The sequence below is a fragment of the Ammospiza caudacuta genome, chromosome Z (genome assembly GCF_027887145.1).
Source record: "Ammospiza caudacuta isolate bAmmCau1 chromosome Z, bAmmCau1.pri, whole genome shotgun sequence".
NCBI lineage: Eukaryota > Metazoa > Chordata > Aves > Passeriformes > Passerellidae > Ammospiza > Ammospiza caudacuta.
The window spans coordinates 76,339,061-76,357,301 of NC_080632.1; the positions used below are offsets into that span (position 1 = coordinate 76,339,061).

The 18,241-nt window shown below is 40.7% G+C and overlaps 1 protein-coding gene across 1 annotated transcript in view; it reads right to left on the reverse strand.

The window, feature by feature from the left end:
* The window catches only part of SPEF2 (sperm flagellar 2), a 124,593-nt gene extending 106,706 nt beyond the window's left edge, over positions 1 to 17,887 (reverse strand). Inside the window, exons 1-6 of the mRNA XM_058823982.1 lie at positions 17,830 to 17,887; positions 15,959 to 16,061; positions 11,997 to 12,246; positions 7,292 to 7,429; positions 6,173 to 6,252; positions 5,128 to 5,344 (exon numbers count right to left, since the gene is read on the reverse strand). Of these exons, the coding sequence (XP_058679965.1) occupies positions 5,128 to 5,344; positions 6,173 to 6,252; positions 7,292 to 7,429; positions 11,997 to 12,246; positions 15,959 to 16,061; positions 17,830 to 17,887 (846 nt within the window). The remainder of the gene's footprint in view (positions 1 to 5,127; positions 5,345 to 6,172; positions 6,253 to 7,291; positions 7,430 to 11,996; positions 12,247 to 15,958; positions 16,062 to 17,829) is intronic.
* Between the last annotated feature and the right edge of the window lie 354 nt (positions 17,888 to 18,241).

An 18,241-nucleotide genomic window follows, 5' to 3' on the forward strand; every position in this document is an offset into this window, starting at 1 on the left:
TAAAAAAATAATAGTACTAAGCACAGCTGATAAACTATTTCCTAGAAAACTCATCAGTGTCTAATATGAGAAATAGAAATGCTGTCGTATAATGGCATTCACCTGCTTACATGGGACATAAATTCAGAACAACATTAATATCTATTTATTGGTACAATTTGCACAAACTAGGTAAGAATTCAAAATATGTCTTAACTGAGATACCCAGTAAAAATACATCTGGTCAGACTAACTCAATTTTAATGTAGTTATTTCCCATGTGCAAAGAAACTGCAGCATATTTCAAATAACAGCTTCTTATCTGAATATATATCCTTTCTTCAAATCATTAATTTAACCCTGTTATTCACCAGTCCTATTCTCAGCCATAATCTTCAGCATCCTTGAGCAATCTATTTTCTACAGATTTGAAATTTTTTCTTCTTTTGGGGGAATTGGGTAATTATGTTCTCCATTCTTCCCTATTCAGCAGGCTGGGACTATGAGGAAAAATTTTTTCAAAACCGAGAAAAATACAAGACTTCTGGGTAATAGTTCCAGTGTCCTTACTGGGACATGAAAATAATATACTATGCAGTACAAAAGGAAAATCATTCTGAGCTATTGCTTGAGATGTGGTCTGTATGCACAGACATTTTGAAGGCTGTGAGTTGTTATTTTTTAAAGTATTCTTGAAACATAATAGTACCTTTTCACTGTTACACTTCTCCAGACTCTTCTTGGTATCTAAACTAATGCTTAATCTAACATCAAGTTTTGCCTTACTATCACAGTCTAAAACTCTTTTTGAGTCCTGAACAAAAACATCATCTTGCCTTATAAGCATTAATGCCAAATACCAATGCTACAGCAGAATCCTAGGGGAAATTTCTGATTTGCTGAATATTTGCTTCTGATGCATCAAAACTGCTATGAAATGTACTCAAATTTAAGGACTTAAATTGGGATCTGATTTGAAGATCTCAAATTCATTCTCCTAAAAACAGTGGCACAAGTAAAGTCAGTCAGTAATAATTAAAAAAAAACCCAAAAAATAAAAAACAAAAATACACCAAAATAAAGTATTTTCTTTCAATCTGTCTTTTTCATCAGCTGTCTGTGACAGAGAGGGCAAAACACCTTATGTAACTTCACCTATAAATGAAAAATCCAACTTGATTGTATATGACATTATCTATGAAAAAATTCTATGAAGAGATCTAAATCTGTCCTACAGAATGGTGCCAGGATACCTGTAATAGAATTCTAATGCAAAGCATGACTGCAACAGTTGCAATAATAAGAGAAGAACTTTCTAAATAATTTAGATATTTAATGCTGATGGTGGGGAGAAGCTAAACAAACAAACAAGCACGTAAATCTCTTTCCATAGCTTTTAAGTTCCTTTCCCTAGAAATAAGTACCTTCTAATTAAATTCTGGGGACTTGAAAATATTAAGCTACTATAAAAATATCTTAATGTTTTCCTTATTTTAACCAAAATGTGGGCTTTGCCCTCTGCTTTCCTAGTACTGAGTCTCAAGACAGTCCCCATTAAAAATGGGCACTCATCTCAGGCCTTAATCATAGAGTCCTTCACCTGGATGCTATATTATCTCTCTACAAAACTTTTCACTAAATAAAGACGTCATTTCAAACATGTCTTTTTTTGTTCTTTATCTGTAGCATACTATTTGTAAATTGTTTGTCTATGGAGGGAATTATCATAATACATCCAATGGAAAACAATGCAGTCATAACAACTTCACTCCCTGTGTCACTTAATACAGCTCAGGTGATGAAATTTTCCAATACTGCTGCCTACTGAAGAGTTAATCTGTCCATTTTCTCTTACCTTCATGAGCTGAAGGCAATAACAGGAGGCACAGTGCCCTTTTCTGCCTTAATTCTATCCACTGTTTCATGGTACTTAGTATTTCAATTAAGATTTCAAAGAAGAGCAGAGGTTACACAATTTACTTCCTATTGCACGTAAATATCCTTAATTTTTTTCATTAGTTGCTGCTTACCCTCAACCACAAATTATTACAGCAGTAAGAAGCCTTCGCTAGTAGAAAACTGATGTTAAATTCCTTATTGGCAGGGAATTGAAGGAGCCACCCCCTAACATAGTGCTCAAACCCTAACTTGTCATGCTCAAATCATCAACTGAATGGTGCAAATTGGTCCACTGAGAAATTAAAACACCTTCTCTAGGTGAATTTCCTCTTCATAAAGGAAATTGGAAGATGCTCCTTTAGAACACTTCACAGCAGACAAAACAGATTTTCAGTGAGAAAACTGAAGAGAACTTCAGTATTTTAAGTGATCAAATACTTTGTCATACTCACTAGGCCTAAAGAGAGCCAGTAGGAAATTCTTCAGGAACAAGAAAAACAGAAAGGCAATTAACTCAAAACTTCACAATAGACAAATAAGGATTCAGAACTCCAAACTCGTACTTTCCAAAAGGATCCTCATTGGATGGAGGAGTGCAGCATTAGTAGCTATCTTTCACACAAAAAGGAATGCAGAAAGTACTCAAGCCAAAGGCTGGAAAGTTTTGAAACTTCTGAACATACAAGGACAGAAAATAAAAATTGTAGAAAAAGTTTGTGACCTAACATTTTCTACCAACATCTCCACGGAGAACTGTGAAGTGCTGGAAGAAATCATGAATATCACAAATAGGACAACTTAGTAATACTTTGAAAAATTACTACTAAGAAAGCAAAATAGACGCTTTTTTCAGTTTACCTACTTAAGACAACAGTGGCATCCAGTGGCCAAACATTAACGTGTTTACGTTTTGTGTAGTTCATACGTAGTTACTATATCATGTTCTTCTATTTTTCTATTTCTTTGTTTGATTTACATAAAGGTGAGACATTTCTGTGCTGTTGTGCAGTCATAAATGACCATTTTATGACCAAAACTTGGAGCTTAGCACACACAAATCTATTGGATTGACAAGTAATAAGGTAGTAACAATTTGTTTCTCCTCCCATGTTCACATTCTCAGTTTACTGCTGATAGTAAATTATGTCTGATAATTTTTTAATCAGAGACATAAAATCTGAACAGAGCATTAAAAATAGCATGTACAAATCACCAATAATTTGTTGAAATGGTGGAGATAAAGGTTCAGTTGGCATGAAGACACAATGTCAAATACTTTCAACACCTGCCTATGAAAATCTGACTGGCATCATGCTGTGCTCCACCTAGAGTACTGTCATGTAATTGTAAAGTCTTTTCTCTCCAAAGCTCCACCTTGCAGCATACCAAAAAACCAAAAAATTGAACAAGATTATTTTAATAAACTTTTATAAATATGAAAACACATTACACTCTGAAGGGATGAAATTCCTTCCACTCTAAATGATCCCATGCCATGTTCAAGATTTATGCAGTGGAGCTAAAACTCAGACCTGAATGCACATAAACAGCTGCAATTTCAGTCAATAAACCCTTTCTGGTTCAATACTTAATAGATGGAAAAAGCAATCTTGAACTATTTTATATATTCATTCATTTTTAAAAGAAAATACTTCTGTTTGCTTCCCACTTCTCTTAAGTAACATCTAATGTCTGAAATCTCACAAAGTTCCAACAACACAGTTTTTCCTCTGTTAATTTAGGACAAAATTACCACTAAATATATTCTCTGATATGGTCAGATTACTGTTTCAGTCAAATGCTAATTTGTCTCTCCTTCTAGTTCCTGCAGTCTGTGATTTCAATTGTTTGTATAGCAAAGCTGATTTTTCTTCCTGGGAAGCAAGGAACACTATTGCTAGTTTTCACTTGATTTGGAGCCTCTCTAGAGGCAGTCTGAGCTGCTGTATCCACCAAGTGCTCTGGAGGCCGGTAGCCATGGCTGTTAGAATCACTGGTCCACACTGCAGGGGCTGCAAGAGCTGAGTGCTTAAAGAGCCAGTTTTGGGACTGCGGTGATTTCAGAGAGGTGGGTTGCAAAACTTGTTCATGGCCTATGCGTATCAACAAGAATGTGATATAAATCTCTTTGAATTAGAACTCGGAGACAGGAGTTATGCAGAGATAGACCTTTCCAAGTCACTACTGGTGTTTTTCAAGAATATGACTGTGATAGACATTGAGCAGCACCTAACTTCTAGATGTTTACCCCAACAAACTTTTTCTTAACATTTCCAAAAAATTTCCAGACATTAGATGTCAAGGCTCTAAAAATATATATATGTGCAATAACTCATATTTTCAGAGATACTGCACATCTGAAATGCTGCTATTATGAGATATTATTATTACTAGTATTATTAGTATTAGCAATAGAGATAGGCTCAGCTATATATGTTCAACACATATAAGGAACTCACAGGGAAATACTAAAATAAAAAAATAACAGGAAATAAAAAACCCCCCAATAAGTTACAAGGCTGTGTTTTGATAGAATAATTATAAAAGAGACAATCTGTGAAATTAGTAATCTAAAAGCTGCTTTTTAAAGGAGTAATGTGTGAAGAACCATAAAAGCCTTGTGCTTTATGGGACAGGATTTAAATGCAATGATCTGCAACATTCATTTTTAGACACAACACAGACATTCTCCAGAGACATATCTTGTATTTCATAACACATCAAACACCAATTCTCTGACCTGCAAATAAAATTTTGATTCTTTATATCACCCAGCACAACCATTTCAAAATTCATGAGTCCAGATTAAAACCTTCCCATGACACGTTTGTAAATACAGGTTTTCAAACAAGGAATGCTATATTTTGTTGTTTTTAAATAACAGCCTTCTTTAGAACCAGTATACATTTTGATAGCAGAGGCTGTCCAACTTTTGGGGGAGGGAGGCAGGGAATAGAAGGCAGGCCTGCAGTAGATTTTTAATAATCTTTTTTCTGCTGCCCTAATTTCATGCTTTTAAGTTTATAAGTATGGTGTATGCCGTAAGGGTGGTGATGAAGAACAGCCAACCTTTCATATTTTTCTGAGATTAACATAAAAGAGATATTTAGACATAAGTGTGTATAAGTCCCTTTATCCCCTTCAAATTTTATTTAGCCTTCCAGAAGTAATTGTTTCATATTTGTAAGCACATTTTAGATTACTAATTAAATGCACATGGACTATGTATTTCAGCATACAATTTCCCACCTCTTGAATCTCATGTATTGCTAACTGATCCACTAGCATTTTTCGTCGTCTCTTTGCTCGTTGCTCTCTAGCGAATGTATCTTCCTGTACACGTTTTTGAATTTTCCTTAAATATTCATCATCTGAATAAATATTTAACAGCTCAGTTCTTGTCGCTGGTATAGTTTCTAGATTTGCTTCTCGAAACTTCTGTGTTTGCAATAATTCTTGCATATCACTGATTGAAGAAAAGAAAGATTGGAATTAGCATTCTTATGGGTCTTTTCACACAGGTGCCTGTATAGTTATGTGCAAGTCTAACAAATGTAGAACATCTCTCTGTGGGCTCTGTGGCTACTTCCTGACAATGTCCACTAGGTCCAGAGGATGTTTTCAGCACTGACTTGGGCCAACTAATCATTAATTTCTTTGTCAATGCAAAGCCAAATTCCACAGAAACAGCAAATTAGGATGGCTCATAGAATGCCAAAGAAACTTGGGTTACTCCTCAATATGGCCATACACTCTGAGTAGTTTTGCAGCTATTAATCACAGGTTTACACATGGAAATATCCACAGCAGTATGCAAGAGTGTTACATCTTCTGAGTAGGGCATGCATATCACCAGGGATGGCAGAATGAAAATTACTGGCAATTAATCAACAAATAAATCAACATACAGATAAGTTTCAGGATAAAAGTTACTTCTTTTCCCTTTGGAACGTGTTACTGTGTATGCAAATTCACAACCATTCCTATCTTGCTGCAAGGGTAACTGACCTTACAGACCCAATGACTGAAATGAACAGAGAAATGACTTTTAAGCCTTTCCTAGCTGCACACATGGCAAAAAGTAGTGAAGGAAGCTTGAGCTCTCCCTACTAACTAAAGGTAACTTCAAGACACTGCAACTGTGTTGAACCTGAAATCAGCGCTAGTGTGGCATTCACTCAAAGGATAATCACAGTTTAAACTAAAAGAAACATTATTCTTTAAGTAGCTGTATACATAGCAGACACCCGGCAGATCCTGCCTATTCTTAAAAAATTTGGTATCCAAATGTTACCTGTTGGTCACATGGCCATGTACTGCAGAGACATTTCCTGTCATAGACATCTCAAACTTTTCTATCTCCTTGTATACGTTCTGAAGAAGTAACACAGAATTTTATGTTTCCTTTCTCTTCACAAAGCAACACAAAGAAGGTTCAACAGAACAAGTACTAGGGAATCACTTTTACGTCGTGTTAGTACAACAGAAATGCTTACACTGAAAATATTTTAAGCATCAGCTACACCAAGAATAAAGGCAAGAGGATTTCCACCTTTCACCTTTCACTTCCTTCCCCTCTTCCCCTTTTCTAGCTACATCTACTTCTACCAGCCAGAAAATCTAGAATTTTGCAGCTGTTCTTTCTGCAGGACAATTCTGATTTTGCATAGGGCTCTAGCAGAGTATGTTATTCTCACCATATGGGGATTTGAAATAAGATACTCTGGAATATGATCTCATTTAGTAACTTGAATGTAACCCTAATAGTTATTCAAGTAACTGTCTTACTATAGTTTACCAAACTTTAGATTTAAAGACACCTGCTACTGTTGCCCAGTTGTAAAAAGCAATAATAGTTGCACGTCTAATGACAATACAATCCATGAACTTGAATTACAATCTATGAATAATTTTTTTTAATTACTAGATAATGGAGAATTTTTTTTTAATTGCTGCATCTCTCTTGGTTTTATTTAAGGTTATTGTCAATTTCAGCTGTTACTAGCATTTAATAAGCAGACAGTTTTATAGTGTGTTATAGAACAGTTCAAACATCATGGTGCAAAATGTTATCATGCACAAATCAAAATGGAACATTGATGTTTTCATTTAATGTATTCTTTCTAGTAGACTCATTGCTACTCTTGGCAATCAAATTACTACCTATCTATTTCTCCTACATCAAAACATTTCTCTATTTCTCTTACATCAAAACAATTCTTACTTTAAAAAACCTACAAAATCATAATTGTGTAAATATTCAGCCCAGGTTTCACTGGTTGAATTGATATCATTTTGACAGTCAGCAGCTTTTGAATGGTGCAAGTACAGTATTTGTAACCATAAATGTTCCCAGAAATTGTGCTGTTTGAGTTAATGTTATTAGCATTAAAACAGTATAGATGATAATTACCTCTGCTTCCCTTTTCTTCTTTAAGATTCTTTTGGCTTCAGAAGACTTTATGGTGGGTCTTGATGGTTGTTTTTGAATCTGTATAGCAGCTGTTTGAATCCTGGCCATTATTTCATTTTGTCTCCTTCCTATGTAATGCTGATATGAAGCAAATATAATTAAGCTAAAAATTATCTTCCAGGAAGAAACTAGAAGAGATTATCAGGCTCCAGACTTGAGCAGATGAGCAGCGCTTTACAGAGTTTTAAGGGCTTTCATTGAATTCTAGTTCTAGTAAGGTACCTGGTTCAGGTCTGAATATAGCACAGAAAATGAGAATACCAGTTTCCTGGTACAGAAACTGAGAATACCATTAGGTAACACATTAGGTAACACTAGCAGAGATGATCAAGAAGTAACAAACATATAAATTACACTCATTTAAAGCGCACCAGTCATGCAGGCAGGTAAATGTGGAGTAAAGAAGAAGAAACAGTTTTTATACAAAGAAGTCAAAGATAGTTAAAAATATATAACACATCATAAGAGGTATTCCAAAATTTTTTTTAAATGCTATTTTGAATATTTTGTATATTGCTTGCATTTTCTTGTCTAGATACATGAAGAGGCTTTTTTTTTTTTGGCCATTCTTGTTCATGTAGTGACAACAGAACGACTAAATAAACACAGCAAGACTTTCTCCCTTCATTAGCCACTATTAGTCAATAACTTCGTCGGTGTGGTTCAATACCCTGATACCTGGCCATGTCCTCTACATAAACTATAAACTCTGCTTTGGATGAGTGCTCCCATGTCTAAAGTAATGTCTTCTTCCTTTCTTACATCATCTACACAGAATAGCTACACAGAAGTACAAGATGTTCTGAGGCCAAACCCACTACAGATGCCCTTCTCCTGTCATTCTCCTGCTTTTGTACAATGCTCCATCTTTTCTTCACAAAAGAAGAATGATACAAAACCTTTACAAGGACAACTCAAATGTGTCATGTACACACTCTGTCTTCAGATCTGTAAATATTTTCCATGCTTAACAATATGCAAATACTCTCAACTTAACATGAAGTGATTTTTAAATAGGAACATGTTTAAGGTCTCATAAGAGTACATTGGCTTTATTTCCCTGCACACCTTTTCTTTCTTCTTCTATAGACATGAGCATGTAGCACAGAATCAGGAAGCCTTCACACTGGTTTTAATTAATTCACTAAACACATAACCTTCAGAAAATACTTCATCAGGAGTCTACACAAATAACTAGTCATGTTTTCAGTGTCTTGGGCTCTTTGCTCTTCTTGGAGGTTCTGAGCTCTCAGCTGCTCTGCAAGATGCACACGAGCTCTCATCTTTTAGCATCTTGGATTTCGTTTCATTCTGATGTGGCATTACAGTTTTCAAATGTTAAACATCCAGCAGTGAAGAGTCAGAAAACAGCAGTAAACATACTAAGATACGGTAATTTTGAGACCATGGTTTCAAACTCTGTTTTTCTGAGTTAATGTACACAGAAAAACATACAAACATGTTCAAATTGAAAATCAGAACCAGCTCTGAAGAAAAGAACTTAAAGATTTGAACTTGAATGATGCCAGACTGTTAAGCTGACAAAAAAGGACACCTCATTGCTCTGTACAGCTCCCTCTGGAGGAGAAGTGCAGAGGGAAGTGCTATACTCTTGTCCCTGGTATCCAGTAAGATATTCCACATGTCATGTGGAATAGAATCATGGAATGGTTTGGGTTGGAAGGGACTTTAAAAATCACCTAGTTCCAAGCCTCCTACTCTGGGCAGGAACAGCTTCAACTAGATCAGGTTATTTAGAGTCCCATCCAGCCTGGCCTTTAACACTGCCAGGGATGGGTCATCCACAACTTTTCTGGGCAACCTGCCAGTGCCTCACCACCCTCACAGTAAAGAGTTTTCCTAATATCTAGTCGTCTACTACTACGACTACTACCACCACCTACTTTCTTCTAGTATGAAGGCAGTCCCCCATTTCCTGATATTCCATGGCCCCATAAAAAGTCTTTCTGCATCTTTCTTGTAGGCTCCCTTCAGTTATGTCAGGTATTGGAAGGCTGCAATTAGGTCACTCTGAAGCCTTCTTTTTTCCAGGCTGAACAATCCTGATTGTCTCGGCTTTTCCTCATAGCAGAGGTGCTCTATCACTCTAATAATCTTGGTGGCCTCCTCTGTGCTGGCTCCAGCAGGTCCCTGTGGTTCCTGTGCTGGGAGCCCAGGGCTGGATGCAGGGCTCCAGGTGGGTCTCAGCAGAGCAGAGCAGAGGGGCAGAATCCCCTCCCTGCCCTGCTGCCCACGGGGCTCTGGGTGCAGCCCAGGACACGTTTGGCTCTCTGGGCTGGGAGTGCCATGGCTGGGCCATGTGCAGCCTCTCACCCACAGCACCCCCAAGCCCTTCTGGGCACGGCTGCTCTGGGGCTGCTCATGCCCAGCCTGGGCTGGCACCAGGGGCTGTTCCTATTCAGGTGCAGCACCAGCACTTGGTCCTTGTAAATCTCATCATGTTTCCATGGGCCCACTTCATGAGCCTGTCCCCCAGTTCCCATCCTCCTGTCCCTCCACTCAAGAGGTTGTGGCCTGAGAAGTGAAGAATGAAGCAAAAAAAGTTGAGTATCTCTGCCTTCTCCTCTTCTTTTTGTTACCAGTTTTCCTGCATTGTTTATCGACCTTCTTTTCTGCTTAACACACCAGTAGAAGCTCTTCCTGCTATTTTTTGGTTTTGTTTTTTGCATTTATTTGCTTCCCAAGTTCAGTTCCAGCTTTGCCTTGGCCTTTATCACTCCATCCCTACAATGGTACTTCATCTCTGTACTCATACCAGCTCACCACCCCAGCTTCAGCTGCCTGTGTGTTTGTTTTCCCAGCAGTTCCCCAGTTCAGCCATGCCAGTCTCTCATCTTCCTTGCCTGATTTCTTGCTTCTGGGGATTGCTAGCTCTTGCTCACTATGGAAGAATTCCTCAAACATTTGCCACCTCTGTTCTCCTCCCTTGTCCCTAAGGGCAGCCTCTCAGGTCATCTATATCCCTAAAGAGCTGGAAGTTTGCTTTCCTGAAGTTCAGGGATCTACCTTTACTTCTTATCTGATACCTCAGGACTAAAACACCATCAACCCATGCACCAACTCCATCACTGCAGCCCAGGCTGCCTCCAGTCTTGATGTCCCAATTAACTTGTTTTATTGGTGACCATCAGATCCAATATCACATCCCGTCTGGTAGGGCTGCCTATCACCTGTCTCAAGAAGTTATCCTCCATTCCAGGAGCTTCCTGGATTGCCTTGTGCTACTTTCCCAGCAGATGTTGGTTGAAGACCCTCAGCAGGACAAGAGCCTGCAAGCAGTATGTCTCCTGTAGCTGGAGCAAGACTTTGTCAAATAGGCCTGCCTTAGTCAGGGAGACTGCAGTAAACACCAGCCACAGGGTTCCATTTTTGCTTTGGTCTCTGATTCTTATCCACAGGCTTTTAGCCCACTCATGTCTATCCCTCAGAGACAACTCTTCACATCAAATCCACCTCTTGATATAGAGGGGAAAACCCTCAGCCTCTTGTTCCCCTCCAGTCCTTTCTGAACAGCCCACAGCCATCCAGAGCCACACTTCAGTCTCAGGATTTGTCCCACGCTGACCAGGGGAAGTAAGGAAGCATTTCTTTACTGAAAGTCTCCAGCTTCGTAGATATTCAAAACCACATTGAATGAGGTCCTGAGGAACCTGCTATAGCTGGCTTTGCTTGGAGCAGGGGGGATAAACTGAGGCTCATTCCAACCTTTATTCCTCTCTCTATTTCTCAACCTTCCTATTATATGATTCAAATTCTGAACTTATCTAAAGACAGAACCTACTCTCAGTTGCTCAATTCCTTAAAGCTATCCCTCTACAGGTGAAAAGATATGTTGACTTTTCGGTACTATCTTTGCACTTGTTGGTAAACTTCTGTTTGAAGGCTATTTTTCAGAAATAGTGCCAGAAAAAAAAAAAAGTGAAATTTCTCCCAGCTGAATTTAATTCATTATATATACCTTCTTAAAAGCTCCTCATCCTGATAACAAATAATGGTCTGTATATACTGAATATTACTGCTGAAAACAAGAAGGAAGTCTTTAACAGAACCTACCACATTAACACTGACTTCCTCTTAGATGTCCTCTTTTCCCTTTATTTTTCTCTCTTTGTATTTCTCAGCATATGGTTGCTGTAGAATGAAGTGCAGTACAAATACACGGAGAGATATGCAACAGAATGAATCAAACCACTGTGGCACAGAGCTGAACACGGTTATAAATAGGTTTCCTGGAGGGGAAATTAGTCTGAGTTGATACCTAGACTGCAATGCAGTCTGCAATCTGTACTCATTAAACAAGTAAAAAGGCAGCTGCTGAACTACCACTAGCTTTTATTATAATATTTTAACTCTGTAGAAAGCTTGAAAACAGAGCAGGTAACACAGAATGAACCAAAACAAAGAAACACAGAACACAGAAGATCAATATCCTATTGAGCTCCTGATAAGCTGTGCAAACCCACTGTATAAGACACAGCAAAGAACATTTGCTTCTTTTCCTTTTAAGTACTGGGTTTTGAATAGGAGATTTACAAAGTAAAGTGGGAAAGCACATAACATGCTTGAAAGGTACGTGTAAATATGCTATCTTTTTTATTTATACAAAACAGATATAGTTACTTACCTCTTGATTTCTACTCTCAGTAGACATAAGCTTTGCAGTTGCTGCAGGTCTCATTGCTCCCACAACTACTCCAGTGAGCTTTGCCTTCCTCTTTTTTTCTAAAGCAATATACAATTCATATAAAAGCTTTGTCGCAGCCCCATGCTGTCTTGTCATGATGTCTTGGGCCATATTCTCATTAAATTGCACACCAAGGAGGTGAAGTGTGGGTTCCAGGCGAGAAAAGTTGTTAATTTTTGCATCTGCACCTCTGTATGATTGAAAACAACAACAAAAAAACCCAGAACTTAAACTTATTTTCGATTCCAACTTGCTGCATTAAGCATGGTCATGACACTTATACCAAGACAGGAGCAGAAAAAAAACAACACACAGAGAATTTTTTAAAATAATTTGATATTTTTTCTCCAAGAAAAACAAAGGTTAAAGCACTGCTGAAAACGAAGTCTGTGTTCTAAATGTGAAATTTACATTTGAAACTAAGATAGTGGCTTGCAGGCTAATATTTTTTTTATATGTAGGTTCTCATGAAAAAGCACTCACTCAAGATCCACAGATACACAGGGCAAAACCAAGTAGCAATAAATTGTCAGTTTATAACAATGAGCAAATCAAATTTCATCAGACATATCCATAACTTCAGTCTGAGTCGGAAGATCCTGCTTTCTGTACTGCTCTATTGCTTGAGTTCACAATAGTTCCTTCACATGGAGCAACCAGCTTTTGAGGTCAGCCAAGATCCAGCACAATTCTACAGAAATGCCCAATTATAACTGAAGACCTTCTGGTACCACAGTATTCATATTATTTCTAGATTAAACTGTCCAGAAGCTCATTATTCTCACTGTAACAGTCGATGCTTTATTTCTTACACACTGACCTGAAGCTTACAAGTATTGAGCATTTTTCTGCCATTGATTCAAGGTTAAGATGAGCCCTCTTGCCAGAAATCATCTGACATGCACTGAGAAGCTCTTAACTTTTTATTCTGTAAGGCTGACTGGCTTGTTCATCTCTACTTCTCCCTCCTTGGACTCCTTGAAGAGAAGAGCAGCAGTTGCAGTCTCCTGGTCTTAAGGACTCCCCCCATCACCACAAACTTTCAAAGATTACTGAGAGTGGCCCAGCAATGACATCGGCCAGGTCACACGGCCTGGGTGAGTATATGCCATCAGATCCCATGGAGTTGCACATTTCCAATTTACTTAAATGTTCCTTAAACTGTTCCTTCTCCATGGTTGAATCTCTCTTCCTACAGACTTTCCTGTATGTCTCAGGGCCTTGGGATATCTTAAGTCTTTTGCATGTCCCAGCAGACCCACATTCTCCCCAGCCTTCCTTTTGCTGTGAACATACCAGTAAAAGCCCTTCTTGCAGCCCTTCTGCCTAGATAGAAGACAAGACCTTTTTTTTCATGAGGGCAATCATGTAAAAAATGCATACAAATTTCATATTGAAATAAATTGCCTCGAGAAGTAGTATAGTCTTCATCCTTAGAGGTTTTCCAGATCACAGATTGTAAAAAACTGGTGCAGACCTTCCTGTTAGCTTCAAAGACTCTTAGTTTCAAGTTTCTGAGTGTGAGTTTTATTTAGTAGACTAAGACAGAGAGGGCATAAAAAAATCTCAGCCTCAGCATGGCAGATACTCATTTGAGGATCTGAGAGGGAGGCTGATGAATGAAGCCATACTCTGCCATCTTTTTGATGCAGGAAAACAACTAAGGCAGGTCCTGAATCTTCCTGCTCTCTCACATAGAGGGCAGTTTCTCTTCGTCCCTACCCTCCCAGCCTGTCCATCCTTAAGGCCTATATAAAGCCATGGCAGCACACCAGTCCTGGGAGCTATCACACTGTCCTTCTGTGATTGCAATGATTACTCAGCAACTGCTCACAGCCTCTAATTTCTTCTGTTTGACACCCCTGCTGCATGCATTACTATATAGGCACTTCAGAGAAATAGTCAGTTGTGTGATTTTTAAAAAAATGTAATTTAGAAAAGGTGTGAATGCTTTTCCCATAATCCTGTCTCCTTAATTGCATGCATATATTAGGGTGAGCAGACTTCTGCACTGTTTTGCTGCTCTTATTCACATCACCTTCCTCTTGCTTGCCAGTCTAGGCCAGCATTTCCTCTCTTGTTTGAAACTAAACCTCTCCATCAATACTCACTCCTAGTTTAAAGCTATCCTTGCTCATTTTGCCAGGCTGTTGGCAATGTGTTCCTTGTCCAGCTTGGATGGGTGGATCCTGTCTCTTCCTAGCAGTCTTCCCTCTTGAAAGAGGATCCTATGACTAGGAAAAGCAAATCCCTGTGGTGGACAGCAGCTGCACAACCACTTGTTAACCTGTGGAACCTATCCACTCATTAAGCCCGTGCACCAGCAGAAGTGAGGAAAATAAATACTTGGGCCCTCATGCTTTTGCCTCCAGGTCTCTGGCAGTAGCCTTGGTGTCCACAGAGAGGAACAGCAGGGATATTAATGCAAGAGCTGGACAAGTCTCTGCAGGTCTGGGCTGAACCTCTGGTATGCAGCAAACCTCCCTGGCTGGCATGTGACATCAGCTGATGGCACTTTCATCTCCTGCAGGAGAAAGTCTCCCCCTGCTATTCCCACCTGCTCTTCCTGGTGCTCTGGGGTGGTTTAACTTCATCTGCTCAGATGTTTTGTCAAACAGTGCCACCAGTACTCACCTGCTACCACTGCAATGAACCTGTTCTGCAGCTGTGGTTCAGCAGGAGGAGCAGACACCTTCCTTTTCCTCACAGAAGTTTGAGACAGGGAGAATTGACTTCTTTCATTGGACAGAAATTCAAGTTGAGGCCTCTCAAACTCTGAGTAGTTGTTCCAGTGGATTATGAGTGTCATGCCCTGTCATGCATCCCCATCTTTGCTGAGGACACATAAACCATCTCCACAGAATTTCCAATCGCTTCTTGCACCTGCTGAAGTGCATCCTCACTAAATGCACCTCTCTAATCACCTGGAGACAAGAGCTCAAAGCACCCTTTTACTAGGAAGAATTGAGAAAATTTGTGAGAAGAGGCTAGAGCTTCCTAGAAAAAATAAAAGCCTCGTGAAGCTATTTTTCCCAGCAACAGCAGGTACTCTAAGAATTACCTGGGGTTTTCTAATGATCCAAGAAATTCCTAAGAAATCTAGAAGTCCTAGAAACAGAGTTCAAGAACTGCTGTGTGAAACCGCTTTTTGTTGGCTGCCTTTATTACCTGCTCTCCTACAATCTGGTGGGACTCGGGATAAGAAAGAGTGTGACTACATGAGAAGTTCAAAGAACATAAAAGCAGAGGTTCAGAAGAAACAGGAAGATTTTGTACAGCCTGGAACTCTTGATGTACATGTGTACCATGGTCTGACAAAACACAGCATAAGCCAACCTCGCAAATTGCATCATCAGTGTATAAAAGCTCACAGATCTGCACAAGATTTTTCAACTTCCCATTTTACAGTTCTTCTTGATTATAGACATTACAGCAGATTACTTGTAAACTTATAAATTCTTATATGATCTTCTGCCAGAGATCCACTCAAAGCTTCATAATGTTTCTCCAACATTTTCATTTTAGTGAAGATGTTAGGGTCACCACCACAACACAACACTGTATTCCTTACTGTACACAGATCATGGGCACAGTTCCACTTTTCTCAATCTTAAAGACATCCTTGAAAGGCTTTTTGAACCTCTGGTTTAACCTGGTGTTTTTGTAGTTACAATTAGAATGCATAATTTTCTTGAAGAAGTATGATCAATCTCTCTGGAAATATGAAATCAATTCATGCCTCAAACAGACTTAGCTTTTGAATTGCTGAAAAATATTTTAAATCCCAATAAATTCTACAGTGCATTAGCAAATCCCAGCTACGGAAATACATATTTTGTCTACTTTATGTAAGAGACTTGTTATTTTATACAGGAGAGCAAATATTATTCATATGTACTAACCTGTTCTGTGAAAATTGTTTGAAGTCATCCTGAAGACCATATTTGTGCAGAAGTTCTCCTAGGAGGTAGCCAGTAGAAAATTCTTCTGGAAATGATCCTGGAACTAAGTTTGGAGGTTTTGTGATTGTTTGGGGTTTTTTAGATAAAATAATTAAAAGAATCCAAATGTTAATTTTAACAAAACTTGTTATCGTGTTTATAACAAAATTAAATCCAAAATTTAGTAAATTATTCAAAGAAATTTTAGGAGATTGATCTAACAGTAATAGCTTTCAAATCACAAATAAATATACTTTCTGTGTAGTTGTTTTGCAACATCAGCTTTAAATAGTCATTTCCAATTTTCAGTGTTAAAATGCAAACATTGTCATAATTACCACTGAGATTGTGAAAATATCTATTAGCTATAATTACTAGATTTTTCACACAAAATGCAGATGAAAAAAAAAAGCTAGCTCTAATGAATGTACTCCTCTTCATTCAATCACAGAATCACAGAATACACTGAGATGGAAAGGACCCATTAGAATTGGATCTAGCTCTTGGCCCTTCACAGCAAACGCCAAGTGTCAAACACGACGTGCCTGAGAGCATTTTCTAGACACTTCCTGAGCTCTGTCTGGCTCCTGCTGTGACCACTGCCCTGGGGAGCTGTTGCTGTGCCCAAACACCCTCTCGGGAAGAACCTTTTCCTAATATTCAACCTAAACCTCCCCTGACACAATTTCAGGCCATTCCCTCAGCTCCTGTCACTGTCACCACAGAGCAGAGATCAGTGCCTGCCCCTCCTCTGCCCCTCATATGGGAGTTGTAGCTGCAGTGAGGTCTCCCCTCAGTCTCCTGGTGTCCAGACTGAACAAAGCGAGTGGCCTTGGCCACTCCTTGTTTGGCTTTCTATCCAGACCCTTCACCACCCTCACTGCCCTCCTTTGGACACTCTCTAATGGTTTCACGTCTTTCTTACTCTGTGGCACCCAAAGGTGCCCCAGCACCCGAGGTGAGGCCGCCCCAGCTCAGAGCAGAGCAGGACAATCCCCTCCCTTGCCCGGCTGGTGATGCTGTGCCTGATGCCCCCAGGGCAGGGCCGGCCCTCCTGGCTGCCAGGGCACTGCTGGCTCCTGTTCAGCTCCCCATTGACCAGGAGCCCCAGGTCCCTTTCCATGGCACTGCTCTCCAGCTCTCCAGCATCTCCTTCCCCAGTCTATACACACAATCAGGGTTGCCCCATCCCTGATGCAGAATGTGGCACCTTATTAAACTTCATACAGCTGGTGATTGCCCATGTCTCTAACTTTTCTGAGGGTTTTGTTCCTTCCTTGCAGAACAAATGCTTTTCCAATGCCAGCACAACAGCTGCCATTCAAAACAAAGCACTACTTTCCAAACATATTACACTAATTTTTATTCTCTAGAGTCCTTATTAGCACTTTGAGTTTGAGCACATTCCATGTCTTGAGAGCACCTGTCCCTTGAGAAGAATTAACTTCAGCTTGAAAATTTTCAGGCATTGGAATATATTGTCCAGGACGGTGAAGGAGTCACCATCTCTGGTGGTGTTCAGGAGGTGTCTGGATCTGGCGCTGGGTGATGTGGTTTGGTGGCTCAGGGGTTACAGGGGCACTGCTGGGTGCGTGGTAGGACTGGGTGGTCTTGAGGGTCTTCTCACGGATCTACGATCCTGTGGTCCCCGCCTCTCACACGAAGACTAAACCTGTACCTGCGGAGGCACGTGGCGGCGGGAAGGGGGCGGGCCCGTCAGGGGGGCGGCCGTGGGGGTGCCCCTGGCACGACGGCCCGACCCTGACCCCGCTGACCCCCACTGCCCCCGCGGCCAGGCTGTGCCCGTCCCCGCGCAGCGGGGCCCCACTCACCGATGCGCCGGGAGAGCTTCACGTCCCGGTTGAGCCACTCGCACAGGATCTGGGACATGGCGAGAGGCATCCGCGGCCGCCGCCGCCGCCCGGCTCCGCGTCCCGTTGCCGCGGCGACCGCGGGCGGTGCCTGCGCGGCGGAGGCGGGGCGCGCGGCGGCGCGGGCGCGCGGGCGCGCAGGCGCGGCGGGCGGGCGGGCGTCCCCGGGCGCGGAGCAAGGTGAGCGCGCGGCGGGGCGGGGCGGCCCCGGGGGAGGCGCTGGGCGGGCGGGGGCTGAGGCGGGGTCGGCGCGGCGGGGCCGGGCCCGGCTGAGCCCGGCGCAGTGGGGGACGCGGCGGGGTGCAGCGGGTCGCTGCGAGCTCTCCCCGGTGTCTCGGAGTCCTGCGGGGCTGCCGGCGCGAAGCTGCCCGAC